Source organism: Thunnus maccoyii, chromosome 17 (genome assembly GCF_910596095.1).
Source record: "Thunnus maccoyii chromosome 17, fThuMac1.1, whole genome shotgun sequence".
Lineage (NCBI taxonomy): Eukaryota > Metazoa > Chordata > Actinopteri > Scombriformes > Scombridae > Thunnus > Thunnus maccoyii.
This window is the reverse complement of record NC_056549.1, coordinates 22,515,435-22,533,864: the sequence shown is the minus strand read 5'-3', so window position 1 is coordinate 22,533,864 and position 18,430 is coordinate 22,515,435. Positions and strand designations below refer to the sequence as shown.

The 18,430-nt window shown below is 40.6% G+C and overlaps 1 protein-coding gene across 2 annotated transcripts; it reads right to left on the bottom strand.

Annotated features, from left to right (window-relative positions):
* Positions 1-987: 987 nt before the first annotated feature.
* Positions 988-18,173, bottom strand: gpr176 (G protein-coupled receptor 176). Of its 2 annotated transcripts, none has more exons than XM_042390956.1 (3): positions 17,461-18,173; positions 5,436-5,688; positions 988-2,855 (listed from the first exon to the last, which is right to left on the bottom strand). In XM_042390956.1, exons 1-3 carry the CDS (start codon positions 17,687-17,689, stop codon positions 1,619-1,621), a joined length of 1,719 nt encoding a protein of 572 aa, XP_042246890.1. In that variant the 5' UTR covers positions 17,690-18,173; the 3' UTR covers positions 988-1,618. The 2 variants fall into 2 exon arrangements, with proteins under 2 accessions (XP_042246890.1, XP_042246891.1); XM_042390957.1 differs by lacking the exon at positions 17,461-18,173 and adding an exon at positions 6,580-6,665.
* Positions 18,174-18,430: the final 257 nt, after the last annotated feature.

Genomic DNA, 18,430 nt, shown 5'->3' with positions numbered 1-18,430 from the left:
TTTAAATTCACTCATACCTTATCTGCGACTGCTGTCTTCACTATCCTACTGCACTGCAGCTCTGTTGTCAAGCTCTTAATGGGTGCAGGAATAAAATATTGTGGTGTTTGAATAAGCTTTGAATCGAATCAGGTGGGAAATATGAGCAGAGGCCAGAAAAATCAATGATGGTCTTAGTGTTTAGTGTATATGTGAATTAACAACAGCTTTTTGGATTCTGTATACATGCAGTGCTGTGAATCTGAAGAGCTACTATATACCACAATAACTGTCCTAATACAGTCATCATCAAAGCAAGCATTTCAAAATAAACACATTACTCTAAATCTATTTCCCTCTTTTAAGTAGTAGCAATGAATATCGTTTCCAGTCAGGTGTGACTGCACAATTCTGTCTGATAACAGCATGGACAGGATGCAGCATGATTTCAGGTTCTTTGTGGACATAGCAGGGGATTGTGGGTAGCCCTGAAGGGAGTTACGGCTTGACAAATATTTGAAGTGCGGCCCGGCTCTGTTTACCTCAGCCAAAGCTTCAGGTCGACACTGCTGCTACTGCATTATGCATCACAAAGAAGACAGAGCCGACAGTGAGGGCGTCAGAGTCAGTGAGATTTGAGCTTCTCATGATATATAAAATAAAATGTGTGCTTGTATCTCTGCTGTTATTTGTGTTATTTTACAATCATTTGAATGAGGAATTGATTTTTTTAAGAAAACCTGAATAGAATCGATACAATTGATCAAAGGGGACTTGCTAAAAGATCCCCGACCTGGATGATTTTCTTTTGTTTCTTAACTTTTCAGTATTCTTCCATATGCTCCTGTCTGTTTGATGCACCTCGGGTTACACAAAACAAGTCTAAACAAACAGCTGAAGTCTGAAAATTTCACATTTTTATAACATGTACTTGCATACTGTACATCTGCATTTTTCATCTTATCAAATTCACTGACAGTAAAAGTACAAATGACAACAACATCTAATACATTAGAAGAAATATTGTGAATATTCTAAAAGTGGGACTTGAGAAAAAGGCCACCAAGGAGCGAGTTCATTCCAAATATTGAAGTAAAACCTGTGAAGGGATTCACATTGAGATGTGTTTATTTACAGTGAAATCACAGCATAAAATGTTTTTTTAAGAGGTTCAATAACCTCGCTTGATTATATGCTAACGAAATATGTCATCCACTATCAGTGCATCTCTCAGCATAATTGAATTTGTACAGTGTGTTTGATTTAACTATTGATGCCAGCTGAGCTCTAATAAAAAAAAGGTATCTGCCTTCTCGATCATGTAGCTATTGCAGAGGTTGCTAACCATGGAATTGAATTGGGCAGACATATTTCTCACAGCATAATAAATATTTAATATCAAATTGATTTTTGTCCAACAAGAAAAAAGCAGTGCCACTTCTGCACTTCTACAATGGCTACAACTGCATCTGAGGAAATCCAAAAAACAGGTGAAAAGGTTTAAATTAACCAAAAGAAACCGAGCATCTCATTGAGCAGCTCGACACATCAATATCCTGCCAAGGCGTCATCGACCCAAGTGGCCCTCCCTGTAATGAGCTGAGTCCAGTGTTGCAGATCAGAGGCCAGCAGGAATAGTTCATGGGTCCACAGTGGGGATGGTGCTGACTTTGTTGTTCCTGCTTATTCGTCGTTCAGGACGTGGTCTGGGCAGTTTAGTCTGGATTAGTTCTTCAGGTGTGTTTCCCAGCGGAGGCAGCAGCCTCTTCTTGCTGTTCCTGGTCTCAGGTAACCACTGAGGTGGCAGCTCAAAGGGTCCAAACCCAAACTGTGTGGAGTCCTCAACTTCTGTAGGTGTAGCTGGTGCCACCTGTGATGAAGAGGTGTACGCGCATGTGTGGACCGGAGAGGCCCGGGGCGCTAGAATTGAAGGAGGGCCCTCTTTGGTGATGACAAGCCCTCCTCCTGGCCCTTGCAGAGAGTCTTTTTTGGTGATCACCTCCCCTCTGAGACTCCCTAGTCTTGACCCACCCTTATGGTCCTCTTTGGGTCCAGAGCAACCCCCTGATCCTTGAGAAGGGATTTCATTCTCTACTTCCTCCTCTTCCTCTTCTTCCTCAGAGGGTCTGAAGATCTGCTGCTGGCCGATGTTAAACATCTCCAGAAGCTGGCTCCCAGAGCGACCTGCTGTCTCCAGTCCCACCGGCTCCCCTATCACACCCTCCCCCCCCAGAGATGCCAGACCCCCGGTGCTGACCACGTTACGGCGGCTGTAACGTCTGTGAATCCGAGCCAGCAGGTCCAGCCAGCTGTGGCGTGCTGAGCGGTTAACAGTCAGAAATAAAAGTGGGTTGGTGAGCAGGGACACCTTGGGTAGCCAAAGGGCAGTGAGATATAGTGAGATGGGCAGCTCCTTGATGTCTGCCAAAATGGTGCGATAAACCACCAAAGCCCCATAGGGAGCGCTGCAGGCCGAGAAAGCCAGCACCACAGCCAGCAGAGTGGCGTGTAGCTCAGCCTCTCGCTGGGACACATACGGGATGGAGATACTGTTCTGGGGAGTCCGCAACGCCGCAATTATCACCTTCTTCTTCTGGCTGGCACTGAGCGCTCTGCGGATCAGCAGCATGAAGAGGAAGACCAGAGCGAGGGGGAGGATCACCGTGGTGACGTTGTAGATCAACACGTAAACCATGTGGCCCAGGGAGTGGGCGTGGTCGTCTGAGCAGGACGAGGTGACGTACACATCTGTTACGTTGGTAACAGCAAACACAGGGAGGCTCACCACCACTGCGTGGACCCAGATGTAGATGACCAGATCTCTGGATCTTGCGTCGGAGATCTTCCTCTCTAACGGGTAAAGCACTGAGTAGTATCTAGAGACAAACAGACACTTTATTAAGCATAAAAGTATCATATTGCTAGAATGCAATGCATAAAATACTAACACCAGTAACACTTGCTGCAGTATCTTGCTCTGAAAAAACATCTGCACTATATGTAGGCATGTAGTTAATCAAGTAAGTCACATAAAACTGAAACTATTACCCAGAGAGCTTCAAGTAGTTTTGCTGGGAAGACATAAAATTAATGCACCTACTGTATCAGCTGCAAAAATGTAAGAGGTGCAGTTGTTTTTCAGTGAAATATATGGAAACTAAATTTATTCTGCTGCCTCTTAACATAATGACTGTATATTACTGGGGCTTATTCATAACATTTGTCATCATCATACAATGAATGTTTTTGCTCCTGTAAAGTACTTGAAATAGGAAACTTTCTCAACAGTTTGCCATTTTTAATGTGAAGGTGTTAATAATAACAGAATAACAGAGGTATTTTTTTAATTCAGGCTATAAATCATAAAACGAGTGCAACATCCAACCCTGTAAACTGGTTTTACATTCATATGTTTTATTGGAATCGGATGAAAGGATCTTTTTTTCGCTCCATTTTGTCTATGAGGTTACCTTATGCAGAAGTTCAAAACATGTGGGTGTTTTAAATGTACACCCACAACAGCAAAGCTATCTCTCCTCATATCTGTATCACAGATAATAATATGTAGATTGTCTCTCATCATTTTGTTGTCCCTTCATTGTAAGCAAAACAAATTGCATAAAGGACTCGTTTATTTCTCTGGATTGTCTCCTCATCGGCACATGCTGGAGTGTGTTTGTGTGTGTGTGTGTGTACATGAGCCTATGACTGTGCTGCAGTCTCAGCTTGCCTGTATATCTACCGCCTCGATTGCCCTTATTGAGAATAAATAATTCATCGGTTTGATAGCATTCTGACTGTATTAGTTGCTATGGAGGCAATATAATCTTTGCAGCAGTGAAACCAAGGCTGAGACGAGGCTGGAACAATACAGCATCTGACTGCAATCTCCATGAAAAATAAATTAACCCACACTTACAGTAAATTTGTTACAGTGTACTCTGTGTACTTATGAGGATTTGATGAAGTCCTGCATGGTTTCTGAATTTTGCAGAATGAGGCTTAATAGTGTAGCCAAGTCAGTGGTCTTTTTAATTAAGACGATGACTGACTTGACATATCAAATACTACATGTGCACTAATGTAATATCTAGTGTCTGGTTTATTTCAAGGAAACAGCAGCACAAATGAAATATCCAGAATGAGGGGACTTCTATGCTTTTAACAGTCAAACAGCAGGACAGTCATATATGCTAACGGTACTTTTTTTATGCAAACGGGATATAACTAACTTTGTGTCCTCAGAGTTAGGGATAATCTCTGCTACAAGCTGCCTGGAATATGTATCATGTTGGCTAACTAGAACCAACAGAGGATGAGTGCCACATACAAAATTACCTCTAGACTCTAATTTTACTGGTTTACAGGAAGTTGCTTTATTTCTAAATGCTGAAACAGTCCATATATAAGTTATAATGACATTGTGGCAATGAGTGTTCTACCCCATAGCTGTGTGCATTAGAGCTGCGGTGATTAGTGGATTCATCAATTAGTCGATCGACAGAAAATGAATCCGCAACTATTTTGATAATCGATTAATCGCTTTGAGTCAAAGAAAAACTGCTAAAATGTGAACAGTTTCTGGTTGTTTAGTCCTCTATGATACTAAACTGATTATCTTTGGGTTGTGGACTGTTGGTTGGAACAAAACAAGACATATCCGGTTACATCCTGGGTTTTGGGAAAAAAGTGACAACCGAAATGTGAAATTTTGTAATTTTTAATACTAAAAATTGGCTAGCTGAAAATTTATCAGCCGGGTGAGGTAGTGCTGGAAGATTCATGACATGACATGTGTATGTGTGTGCGTGTGTGTGTGTGTGACGATATGTGGAAAGTCATCTCAGGCTGCTTTTGGCTACAGCTTTTAGCTCTGCGGGGAGGCCTGGGACACTGCCGCTCAGCGTGGCATACACATGCTCCATCGATCGCAGCCCCCCCCCGCATCTCAACCACACCACAGGGTGTATATGGAGATTGAAAAAGACTTTCTCCTCTATAACAAAAAAGAGAACAATCTTCCAGCCCTTGTTTGATGTCGCTCCATTTTTGCAGCCTAGATGTTTTTACTTCCAAGCCTCCATTTTCAGGACGACAATTACTGACTTGCTGACTTGGCCAAGCAACATGTATTGATAAACCGGTCAGTCAATCTATTTCAATCATCCATTTCTCTCAAGTGGTACTTCCAAATCCAGTGAAGTGAGTGGTACGTGACCACTAGCCTTTTTCTAACACGTATTTGAAAATCAGTGCTTCTGGATGCAGAGCTGAAGTGAACAAAAAACAAAACACCACTCTTGTTTCTTTTGGTTTTTACCTGTTTTGTAAGTGATGGATTTAAACTTCAAATGCAAACAATTATCTCTGACTAAACAATGTATCTCTTTCTAATTACACCACATATACATAAAATTGAAATGTACTTCATTTCAAACATGGTTTTCCGAACTGACCTGTCGAGTGCGATGGCGCTGAAACTGAGGACAGTGACGGAGCAGAAGAGTTTGTGGAGGAACTTCATGGCCTTGCAGAGCAGCAGAGTGTGAAGCCACCAACAGCAGCGAGGGCTGGCACCGAGTACCACATCGAAGGGAACGCACACCAGGCCGGCGCAGATACCCGAGCATGCCAGGTTCTTGATGAAGCGATTGGTCACAGATTTAAAGACATTCGTGCAGCAGGTGCACCACAACACCGTGGCATTTCCTGTGGGCAGAAGGAGGAGGGGGGGGGGGGGGGTGAAGAGCTTTAGGGTGAGATCACACACAGTCTCCGATATCCAAACCCTGGTAGAAAAATACAATTAGTTGCATCTTTGTGTTTGTTTAGGTTTACGACTTGTAAAGGATCATTTATAGTCCAGTCAGGACACTTGCGTCAAAATTTGAACTACTGCAGTTTAGTTTGGCAGTGCGTCTCTGCTCATGTGATGCTCTGGAACAAATCTGAGCGAGCGTGACGCAGTCTGTCTCTGAGCTCACAAATTCTCTGGCAGAGCCTGAGACATAATACATTTGGGAAGCATGAACACACATTAAAAAGAAACATTCAAAATCAACAAACAACTGAATACAGGAGGAGGCTGTGGAGGTGGAGGGAGTTAAATTTCTGAAAGCAGGCAGCAGTGTAGCAGCGGTGATGCAGAGCTCAGTGTTGTTGTACGTAGACTGAATGAGCACTAAATATTTATACTGACCGCTTATTGAGGGAGACAAGTCATAGACATACATGATCGGCGCACGTATGGAAAATGTGACCCTAAAATGACTTTGTTGCCTGCTCCGTTTCTGGTAATCTGGTGGCTTTGCATACATTTCCTCTTGGTTTATTTTCAGGTTTTACTAAGATGAGTTAATGCTGGCATGGATGTCAATATTTGGAATTAAAATTAGATATTAGGTATGGAGCTTTTCATATATAACTAACTGTGCAAGTGGACAAAGATCTTCAGAAACATTGCTGCCATTATTTGGTGTCTCACAGTTCTATTGTCAATGTTGTCACTGGTTCAATTAAACACAAACCACTCCAAACATGCTTGGTTGTGAATGTATCCTTAAACAATTAAAATATTAAATATTTATAAAGGTTGAGTACCTAGATTTCTCCATGTTCCTCTCATATTTGTTTAGGTTTCCACTTGAGACTCCAATTTCCTAACACATTCCAGAAAGAAAATAGTCAGGTCGCCTGGAGACTCTAAATTGCCCATTGGTGTAATAAATGATGGCCGTCTGTCTAATCTATGTGTGTTAACACTGATGGAGAAAGAGTCTACAGCCATGCTAGCGGCTCTGTGAGGCTGTATTTATGCACAGAAGTGATTTGAGCTAAATCTTAACATCACAATGACAAAGCTAACATGATGTTCAGCAAGCATTAAGATTTTCCATGTTCACCATCTTAGTTTAGCATGTTAGCATGCTAACATTTACTATTTAGAAATAGCCGAAATGCAGCTGAGGCTGATGGTAATGTTATTGGTTTTGCAGGTGTTTAGTTGTAAACGAACGTATTCCACAGAATAATAAAATAATAATTTTGGTGGGGGGGGGGGCATTTCTAAACAAACACATTTCAAGCAGCAACACTTAAAAACCTTAAAAATGTAATATAGTTGCAGTTGCAATTTCATAAACATAATTTCTAAGAGACAGGGTTTGTTATTCAAACATTCAACATCATATATGGTTATTAATGGATTTTATTTGTGTTTATTTTCTATCTTTTCAAACCACTGAAAATCTTTGAAAATCATTTGAAAAATTTGCAGCACAAATACTATAGTTTGTCTTTCTTTTCCTTCCTTAGGGGGATTATGATGCATAATTAACAGCTCATTTGCATTTTATTCCTATTTTTCTCTCCACCTTTCATTACTGGAAGACTTTCTGAGCATATACTCGTTGCAAGAGAACCTCATTGACTGTTAACAGCCATCTTCTTGCAGCAGGAAAGGCAACAACATCAAATCTAGGTGACAATCCCTTTAAACAGATTTCCTCCTTCCCGTGAAAATCCGTAAAAACTGAACACTATGAGCCTTCATTATAGTCAATAGAGAAGAGACAGAGTGTACTCTTGTGCAACCCTGTCTCCTAGAAATTACATTTATATTGTGCTAAAACACCTAATAGTGGGACACAGCGTGCATCAACAAATCCAGTCCAAGAATGGTTAAAAAGACAAATAAGCAATAAATATATCTTTGTAGTTTTGTCAAGATAGGGTATTTACAATTTAAAGAGCAATTGTAAGAATGGTTTATATATAACATTTTATAGAAATCTCTTTATCAATTAAACCTAACCCGAGTGAGACAGTACACGATCAGGCACATGGAGGGAAACTGTGGCATTTTAACGTTAAGATCCCCTCATAATTTGGAGCGATGTATTAGTAATGATTGTTAATTAGGTTTAAAAAGGTGAACTTCACACTCCCTGTGGAGTACTGATGTCAGGTCGCACGGGGATACATGTGATACCAGCCTCTCAAAATGCAATTACCCACAGAGTGTTAGCTGTGATTTTATAGTCAGGAAACAGATCAAGATGTTCTCTGGTGAGTAAACCTGTTTTATTTTTTATTTTTCCTGAGGTTACGTGTTTCTGATGTCTGTACATGTTCAAAAACAGGCAACAGTCAGTGAGAGAAAAATAAACAATCGCCATCAATTGGTTTGCAAAGAAAAAAATCGAATTACTGCCTTAAAAAGATAAATGCAGTGGTCTTGCAAGGAGATATGTGCTATAAAAGCCAGGTCAGATGTAGCAATCAATTCTTGTGGAATAGGCTTGCTGAAATTCAGCCTGAGAGGTTTTAGACAGAGCTGGAAGAAGCTGTGTTTAAGGGAACATAGTGTGCTTTGCTGCCAGTTATTCACTGTGTGTGTGTGTGGATTTTAATAACACACGCAGGACCAGTATTACTGGGAAACACTAACACAGCGGTAATTAATGAAGTACGCTCAGCCTTTTCATTCCATGAAAATGAAATGAAATGAAATTAGCACAAACGTACATACTCATACTCATCTTTTAGATCTCAGCATTACATAAAAGATGATGTTTGCAGTGATATCAATTTAATTTCCTTCACATGTAGATTCTAATAAAGACATGATAATTTAACTTCTGTTTGTGAGTTTTTGATTAAGGAAATAATAAGCTTAAACCTTTTTGGTCCTTTTTTAAAATACGGAGCAGAGGAAGATAAAGGAAAAGTAGAAGAAATGGGACAAGAAGAAGACAAAAAGTCCTACAAACTAAATGATAAAATAGGTAGTTTACTGGCATTAGAGTACTATAATCTGGCATCCCTGTAGACAACATGACATTGTCTGCTAGTGCTTTTCAAAACTGTTTCAAATGAGCATTACAGAAATGATTCATATGATTGTTTTGTGGTCTGCCACCTTTATAGTTAAGGTTTGGTTGGTTGGTTTAGGCATAAAACTTACTAGGTTTAAGGTTATTGGACGATCGTGGTTACGGAATGAAATGAAACCTCCAACATTGACTATTTTAATTGGACTGTTGTCAAAATCATATGCTTTGTAAGGTGAACATTCCACTCTGACCCCCCCTTCCAGAAATTTTCAACTGGTAACACAATATCACACTTCCTCCGCATTCACCTCTGAGCAACAAACATCATTTCAGTTCATTAATAATTGGGAGGTCTATGTCACGTAAACATAAACATATGTTGTTTTTGACGTCTGAACAAACAATGTACCTCGTTTGAGTCTGGCAGTGGACTTTTGTCACATTTCAACCCCAATCTCTCACCCCTAATTTGTGTGACCTCTCTGCAACTCTGTACTGTCATCTATCTCTAATAAAAGATTTAAAAAACAAACACTGCTGCGAAGGAGGAGAAGAGAAAGAAGAAGTGGGAAAATTAAAGGAAGAACAAAAAGGGATAGAAGAAGAAGACAGGAGAAGAGCAGGACAGTTGTGGGAAATAAGAAGTCAGAGTGTTTAAATCACAGGGTAAATCTGCATTTTTAATCCCTCATCATTTTCACACTGTTTGCAAATCACCGTAGTTCAGTGCAGGAATGGGGTTTTGACAGGAGCTGTGTGTCCACCTATAGTACAGCTGCAATGGTGTGATGTCACCCCTCCCAGAAAGTGATGTATGTGGGATCACAACACAATATTTCATATTGGAAAAACATGTATTTCACACACATTTTTAAGAATTCCCCACTTAAACAAACAAACAGAACTAAGAAGAGTGCTTAACTTTAGCTTATTTTTTCTATTATGAGACATGTTATCATACCTTATGTCAGAATTATGGTGCACATCATGTCATTTTTGTATTTTGCTAAATCTAAAGACACATTTTTGCAATTGTGGTGAAAGAGACAAGTTTAGAAAAATATTATTAAAGCGAGAATATGAGCTGTTTAAAGAGACATCTATACTATAAATAATAAAATTGGGAGTGTCTTCATGCAGACAACATTGGGACTATTTTTTATTAGTCAGAGCTAGCATTGTCTGTAAAAACCCTTTATCCTTTTGTTCCTGAAATACTGGCCTGGCACTTGAGGGACACCTTGGCAACCATATTAACAGCAGCCAATGGGGATAAAGAGCAAACACTAAACATGATTGCTTTTTCCACTTAACAAATGGCAGTTCAACTACAGGTAGCAACATGAAAAACCCCAATACTTCAAAAAGAAAAAAGAAGAGGCTTCTTTTGTCTGCTTCACACACACATGAAAGTAAGGTGTGTCGTTTCTGGTTTGTTGTTAATAAGCTTCTGTTTTCAGCGAGCGCTTTGAGAAACAAGGTGTTAGAATTCAAACTGTGAAAAATCATTAACACGTTTAACACCTTCTCAGATGCATCCCTCTGGTGTTATGATTACTTTACTTTCATTGAGAGACTTTACTTATGAATGGTAACCAATAGACAGCCATGTATGTACAGCCATACCGTTGTGTAATAATTCCTCATAGAACTGATCACAATTGTTGGCAACAAGCTAATGCCATGCATACTGTGGCACATTAATCTGATTAAATGATGATCTTCAATGTGAGAAACAAATAAGGACGCATCAGAATTTATTCCTGTCTCTGCTTATTAGTAGGATTGTTTGATGGCAACCTCACTGTGACAATAAGACTCAAGAAATATAGTCACGCTAAGTATCTCCCCTTCAAACCTCAAACTTACTATTTGTGATTAAACACTATATACTGTACTGGCCTGAATACAAGACAATATTTTATTCTGGAAATTACATTTGGAAAAGTGGGGGTCGTCTTATTTAAGCACTAAACAGTTCCGTGTCCACAAGATCAGAGATCCTTTTCGAATGGTGAGAGTTCCAATTATAATCTGTATATGAAGATGCACGTGGTGAGATGTGATGTCACATGTTGGTTTTCATTAAAGCCGGTGTGAAGCCCAGAGTTGCTGATGTCTTTTCTGGAAAAAGTTCCCGTTTGGAGCCAGGACATTCCAAATACAGAGTGCGGGGTGTTGCCTCTCACACTCTGGAAACACAACCCGCTATCTCGGACCGAAGGGAATGCTAGTTTACTTCAACACCCACACAGCAGGCATCAAAGCTACTATAAGTCTTCAAATCTTATTAACAGAGCAATCATTTCCAAATTGACCACTAGCACACTTATTAGCAATTGAGACCATAATGACTCATTGAAAAAAAATGACCCCTAATCCTAACCATCTCACTGCTCATGCCTAAACCTAACCAAGTGGGTATGTCATGTAGTAAAGTGGGTGTGTTGTGTAGATACTGAGAGAATGCAGATAGGCTTACTTGGGCTCAACAGCTCCTGCAGAGAGTGTTGCATTATGGGTTGTTTGTAGCATTAATGTTGCTAGGCTGGCAAGTGTATTCAGGTCTGTTTATAGTGAGTCTTTTAGAGTTAGTCATCCTTAAAAGTGTTTCTTTGGTCCAGTTTGACCTGCAGGAGCTTCTGAAGGCTTGCATAATGTGTTTTTCTGCCACGGAGGAAATAAAGTCATGACAAGTGATGTTGAGGAGCTCAAACAGACAGTCTGAAAAATGCTATCTGTAAAATAAAATACTTTTGACCTCTTCCGAGAGCCTGGCAGGAGAGAGTGTGACTATCTGTCTAAAAGGCTACAAAAATATGTGATTTATGTTTTGCTGTAATGGAAGTATTTCACTTTTACAAGAGAAAAGGATTCAAGGATGATGTCTCTCTTTTCCTTGGATTAATAGTATCTCAGGGAAACTTTCCTAAAAGGATGAGTGTGAAAGTCTTTTTCCAAAAACAGATGTTGGAAAAGGGGGGGTCATCTTATGTTTGGGCCAGTACAGTAATTGGTTAATTATTGAGTTTTAGGGGTGCTAGTTGACAGATTTTTTTTTACTTTGGAGAGCCAGGCTAGCTATTCCCCCCGCTTTCTATCTTTATGCTAAGCTAAGCTAATCATCTCCTGGCTCCAGCTAATGCGCAGGCATGAAAGTGGTGTCAATCTTCTCATTTAACTCTTGGAAAGAATGCAAATAAGCATATTTTCCTTTAAAGTTGTGTTACTAGTCAACAGACCAGCTCTGTCTTTAATACATTTGTTTCACAATTTACATGGTGGTACATGGTTGAAGCTTGATGGACATGGAATAGAAGACAGAAGAGGCAGAAGAGTGAAAAGAAGAAGAGGGATTTCGATCCCATGATTAGCAAGTCCTCACTCCTGAATGACAAAGGTTGTTTAACCTTTGGTTATATTTTTTAGTGTTTTAATGAAAAAGACCCTAACATTGACGAATTAATCTCTTAAACATCACTGACTTCTGATGTGTCAGTCACTACAAACTCATTCTGTGCAGCCAAACATTGTGAACTTTATTTTAAATTCTCCCAAAGTTTCCAAAGATACCAAATACTGTATGTTGGGCTGAATTTGGAGAAAATGTATATGAAATGATGCAGATGACATTTGGAATATTAGGATTTGATGAATTGGTGCAGTATTAACTAACATGAGTTTGAATATTTCACTCAGTGTAAATATTTTAAAGCTTCAATGAAGAGTTGGAACAAGTGGATACAGAATATATAAGATAGTGTCAACTTGAAAATTACTTCAGGGGAAAATGGTTTGCCACAAAGTGTTACTGAATATATAAAGTATATATACTACCAATACTGACTAAAGTTTAATGAGCACTCATTGCCACAGAGTGACTCACATTTCCTCTTCACCTCATGCATCTCTTTGTTTCAAGGGAGGAAAATTGCAAGGACATGAACTGAATTGTGTTTGTGTATCATACATGACTTCCACAAAGGGACTTAATCTGTGGAGACATTCAACGTATGTGAACCCTGACTCACAAGATTTGGACACCTCAAATCGGCTCTGGGTATTTTCACAAGGAAATTACTGGCATTTTTCAGTCACTCATACAGATTTCCTTTTGGAAATGGAAAGAAGCTAAATCACACTGCCATCAGGGCAGCAAAAGTGCCTTCACGATTGAACCAACATTTCTTGTGTGTCCTTCATAATAAGCACTGTGTGAATGTCTGTCTCAGGATGTCCTTGCTTTTATCATTGCACAAAAACCTTTTTGAAAAAGTGGTTTGAGATTGGAGAACACATGATTTTGAGAGATCTAAACCTCAAAGGCAACCTTCTGCACGGTCATCATTTTTATCCTTCATTATTTTTTTATTCTCTGGGTTATTTACATTTTCACAGCCAGATTAAGAGTTGCCTGCTGATGAAATTGCTTTGATTTTTTAATGCACTGTGGACCTGGTTTATCTGGTGTACAGGTGAAATGAAACAGTCTCCAGTCAGCCTTTGAAACGGCTCTTTGAAGGGTGATTGATCCAATGATTTAGTCATTTTATTTATTTTTGACTTTACAATGCTCTTATTTTCCTTAATTGATAGCCATGTGCTCTGTAATTGTAAATGTAAAGTTCACCTTTTTCAGTTTTGTCAGAAAACTATTTCATTAGAACAAGTGTCATCTTTTTATTTGCAGTAGTTCTGATTATATTTGACATATACACCCAATCATACACCCAATCAGAGTGTATTACAGGTTTATTTTTACAAGCCATGAGGACAGAAATGCAAAGGGTATTTTGAGCTGCACCACCACAAAACTTGCTCCGTGGCACTGCACTGCACAGCAGGAGGTGGTAGTGAGTCAGATCAGTAGTCAGTTAGTCCGTTTTTGTCAGTTTTGGTGTCAGTTTCACTGTATTTCATCATTTTGTGAAGGCTGCAAAAAGCCCAGCCTTTCATTGAGCTCACACTTTTCCCAACAGCAAAACTAACAGCACTACCAATCATGGCTGAGATTGTTTTGCTGTGGGGAGACAGGATGTTACAGTCACATTTGTGACAAATAAGACATTCATGAGTATATGCAGCTCTCATTTTGGGCAGGAGGATTATGTTTCTGGCTGCCGATATGAAGGAGGGGAAGTAAAAGTCAGGACTGTGTGAGACTGATGCTCTGTTACGGTCAATCAATTCACATGGCTCCTTCCTCACTTCCATCTGCAGCAGCAGCAGCAGCCTGTGCCTCTACTGGGACCCGAGGAAATATTTGTCTCAGAGCCAGCACAGACTCATCTTGAAGCAAACATAAAATGTGCACAAGTCTTTGTTCCTAATATTTGCCAGATTCATGGCAAAATAGGTCACATTAGCTAAAACCTGTCACCATAGAACCAAGTTCACTACAGCCCGTACCAATTAAGGTAGTGATTTCTCCTGGTGTTGCCAACCTAAAAATATCTTTGATGAAAAAAGGCACCAAATTCACATTATAGGTTTTGCAAAGTCCATGATTGATTGATTGTTTATTTAAGTGTCCTGCACCTTTCTGCTGCCCAGCCCATATAGGCTTACAAAAAACTTAACAAGACTAGGTCAAACCCTAGTATATGGCTGGACTATGTATGGTCAATGTGTGAAATTGTGGCCAATTTGTTAGGCTAGTAAGGATAGTCAGTGATAGTGTCTTTAATGTGAATACCTGGATATTAAATGTTCATGCAATTATCTGTAGTGGTCCCAGTAATATTTGCTGGTAAAGTGTACTGAAGTAACATATCACATGACATGGTTAAGCTATGTTTGAGTCACAAAAAAAAGGTATAAATGCAGTTGCAAGAACAAAACTTTCCACTCATTTCTTGGGATGTTTGATTTGAAAGAGAACTTATTTCAATTCTAATTATAACTATTCTAATTATCTGTTAACTCCCCCTGCTTTTTCATCTGTTTCACTTTTCCCAGTCAATGATCATGGAGGCTGCAATGGAAATTGTAAATGAAAGTCCTGACAGCATTTTGGGTGCAAATCCAGGAGGCTCATCTCCACCCAGTTACCGCAGTTATGACCGTATTCAGACCAAATCGGGTGGTGCTGTGCACCACCGCAGGGTTGAGTGGAGATGTGTGGGGGTGCGGGCGTGACCGCTGTGAAACAATGAGAAAATGTTTTATTGATCTGATTCACCAGCTCTCTCGCTACCACCGCTCCCTCTCCTCATTCACTCTCTAGCTCGCTCGACCACAGCTGCTCTCTCTCTCTCTCGTCTTTTTTACACCTATAGTCAAATTAAGCGCACCTGCAGAGCAGCTGCCCCACACTAAACTGATATAACAGCTACATGAGTCGCATGTTTTACCTACATGACTCATGTTTTAATGCTGTTTTTTATCGTTTGTGATGTGAAAACTGCTGGCTGCTGACAGCGCTGCCAGTCAGAGAGTCAATCACACTGGACAGTAAAGGAGGAGATGGTAGAGACGCTGGTATGGTTCAAGTCAGGGCTCTGGCTGGGCCACTCAAAGACACAGAGTTGTCTCTAAGCCACTCCTGCATTGTCTTGGCTATGTACTTAGGGTCATTGTCCTGTTGAAAGGTGAAACCTCGGCCCAGTCTGAGGTCCTGAGCACTCTGGACCAGGTTTTCATTAAGGATATCTATGTACTTTGCTTCATTCAGCTTTCCCTCAACCCTGACTACTTCCCCCCTCCCTGCCGCTGAAAAACACCCCCACAGCATGATGCTGCCACCACCATGCTTCACCGTTGGGATGGTATTGGGCAGGTGATCAATAGTGCCTGGTTTCCTCCAGCTGTGACGCTTAGAATTGAAGTCAAACTGTTCAATCTTGGTTTTAACAGACCAAAGAATCTTGTTTCTCATTGTCTGAGAGTCCTTTAGGTGCAAACTCCAGGCGGACTCTCCTGTGCCTTTCACTGAAGAGAGGCTTCCGTCTGGCCACTCTGCCATAAAGCCCAGATCAGTGGAGTGTTGCAATGATGGTTGTCCTTCTGGAAATTTCTCCCATCTCCACACAGGATCTCTAGAGCTCAGCTAACCATCAGGTTCTTGGTCACCTCTCTTACCAACGCCCTTCTCCCCTGATTGCTCAGTTTGGCTGGGCGGCGAGCTGTAGAAAGAGTCCTGTTGTTCCAAATGTCTTCCATTTAAGAATTATGGAGGTCACTGTGCTCTTGGGAACCTTCAATGCAGCAGAAATGTGTTTGTAGCCTTCCCCAGATCTGTGCCTCCATACAATCCTGTCTCTAAGCTCTGCAGGCAGTTCCTTCAACCTCATGGCTTGGTTTTTGCTCTGATATACATTGTCATTGTAAGACTTTTTATAGACAGGTGTGTGCCTTTCCAAATCATGTCCAGTCAATTGAATTTACCACAGGTGGACTCCAATCAAGGTGCAGAAACAGCTTAAAGATGATCAAGAGAAATGGAAAGCACCTAAGCTAAATTTCAAGTGTCATGGCAAAGAGTCAATGTGATATTTCAGTTTTTCCTTTTTAATAGATTTGCAAAAAAATTCTAAAATTGTCATTATGATGTATTGAGTGTAGATTGATGAGGGAAAAAATGAATTTAAACGATTTTAACATAAGACTACAACATGACAAAATGTGAAAAAAGTGAAAGGGTCTGAATACTCTCTGAATGCACTGTATGGAGGATGTGCACAGTGAGTCTAACCGGGTCTGAGACATGTAAGCAACATTACAACTTGTAGTGGTCAAAGCCGGATGAAAAATATGCACACCCTGCTAACCACCATCCTAGGAAAAATACTTTCCTCCCACATTGTCATACGTTATGTCTGGAACTTTTTGTCCAGACTTGACAACTGATATATTGATGACACTGACATGTAAAGTGTTTTGAGAGGAGACATCTTGGATTATTGAGTTTGAGGTTATTGGTCACTGTTACAATGTTTGAAATTTAACAATAACATGATAACATTAACATTTTCACATTCTTTACTAAAACGAATGGGTGTTATAGCTACAGTAGTGGAGTTAAATTGTTTACATTGACCAATGGTTTGAATGAGGAAAGTGAGCAAAATTGAGGGAAAAATGAAGACTATGTTTTTATCTGTAATCAGAAGATATTTTTGCTCTCCAAAAGTTTGGAGTTGGAGATGTAAGACAACCATTTAAGTATGTATTTTACAGGTAAAAAAACAAAACAAAACAAAACAAAAAAAACATTTAACAGGCTTTGAGCTATAAAGATGGAAAAGATTATCTAAAATTAACAATTCAATCCAACTGACAGTGACCATCTCTTACATTTACATTATCTGGGACCATTAGGCTGTAGTTAAAAGACACAGTATTACTTATTAGGTTACTTTTGAAAGACCTTTCTTTGGTGTAAATTGCACCAAATCTTTTAACTGCTCTTGTACGAAGGATGGCCTAAGGTTCCCTTGCATGCCCTCGATTTGGGGATTAAACCTTGAGGCTCATGGAAAACATCTGAAGCAAGTGGAAATATTTTAAGAAATAAATCCCATAAAAATCTCAGACAGAATTTTAAAGGCATTATAGCCTAAATATTTTAGCCTGCATGAGTGTATGTTACAGGCCTGCCATTCAAGAATGCACAATATGTTCATGTGTAGCCTATGAACCTACTTACCGAGCAGCGAACCTATGAGGATGAAAACCTGAATGGTGGTGGTGAAGTCCCGGTAGGCTTGCTCTCGGATGAGGCGCTGCTGGTCCTCCAGCCCAGTCCCCTCGGTAGGTGGGCTGCTGTCCCACCGGGTCGGCGGGCTCGACGCGTTCAGGAGATCCAGCCAGAGGTGGGCTGCTGAGAAATTGGCTGCACCGTCCCCGACCGTCGCAGCCCGGCTGCCACTATCCATGTCGCTTCACCCCGTGATCCTGACGGTTTTTATTTTAAGAAGGCTGGCGGGATGTCTGCAGCCAGAAGAGGCATTTCTGAACTGCTGTGCTGCTGGTGAGGATGATGAAGATGCCTTGCAAAAAGGGAAAAAAAAAAATCTACAAATCACAGCTTGTGTGCAAAGGAGATGTCAGTGAGGACGGACACAGGTAGACAAATCGTGCAGCTGCCAGCAATGAGATGATCTTTTATCAGTAAACGGGTCTGATAAATTAGGAAAAAACATGGTGTTACAATCATACATCAAAGCACATGGAAATGACAAGCAGTGGCAGCATGCCGCACAATTTTCCAATGCGGATGCATGGCAGAAATCAGTCAGAGCCACTGAAATCCGTGCGCAGTGAGGTGGGATGCTGCTCTCTGACACCCGGTGCACCTAAAACCACACCGGGTTGCGAGGTGTCCATTCCGGGAATGAAGCTTGCAGCACTGAGAACACACTACCATCACCTCCCGCCGTCCAGGAAAAATATTGTGGCTGACAGCCTGTTACTCTTGCGGCCGTTGCCAATCGCACTGGCAGAGGCTGTTTATTGGTGGACTGGCTGGTATGGGGAGCCTGCAACTGAATATTTCACAGCGTGAGGTGCAAGACCGAAGAGGAGAGCCCCTCCTCTTCTTATAGCACCGAGAAACTCCAATGAATCTTATGAATGTGGAGGAAGGGGAGTGTGGCCAAATGACACACTCATCAGTG

Bases quoted from the DNA above. Each gene is read 5' to 3' on its own strand.
- gpr176 (XM_042390956.1), bottom strand. From the start codon at position 17,689: ATGGATAGTGGCAGCCGGGCTGCGACGGTCGGGGACGGTGCAGCCAAT. The intron at 5,689-17,460 runs GTAAGTAGGTTC...TTCTGCCCACAG, and splicing joins CCTCATAGGTTCGCTGCTCG to GAAATGCCACGGTGTTGTGG. The intron at 2,856-5,435 runs GTCAGTTCGGAA...GTTTGTCTCTAG, and splicing joins AGCGCCATCGCACTCGACAG to ATACTACTCAGTGCTTTACC.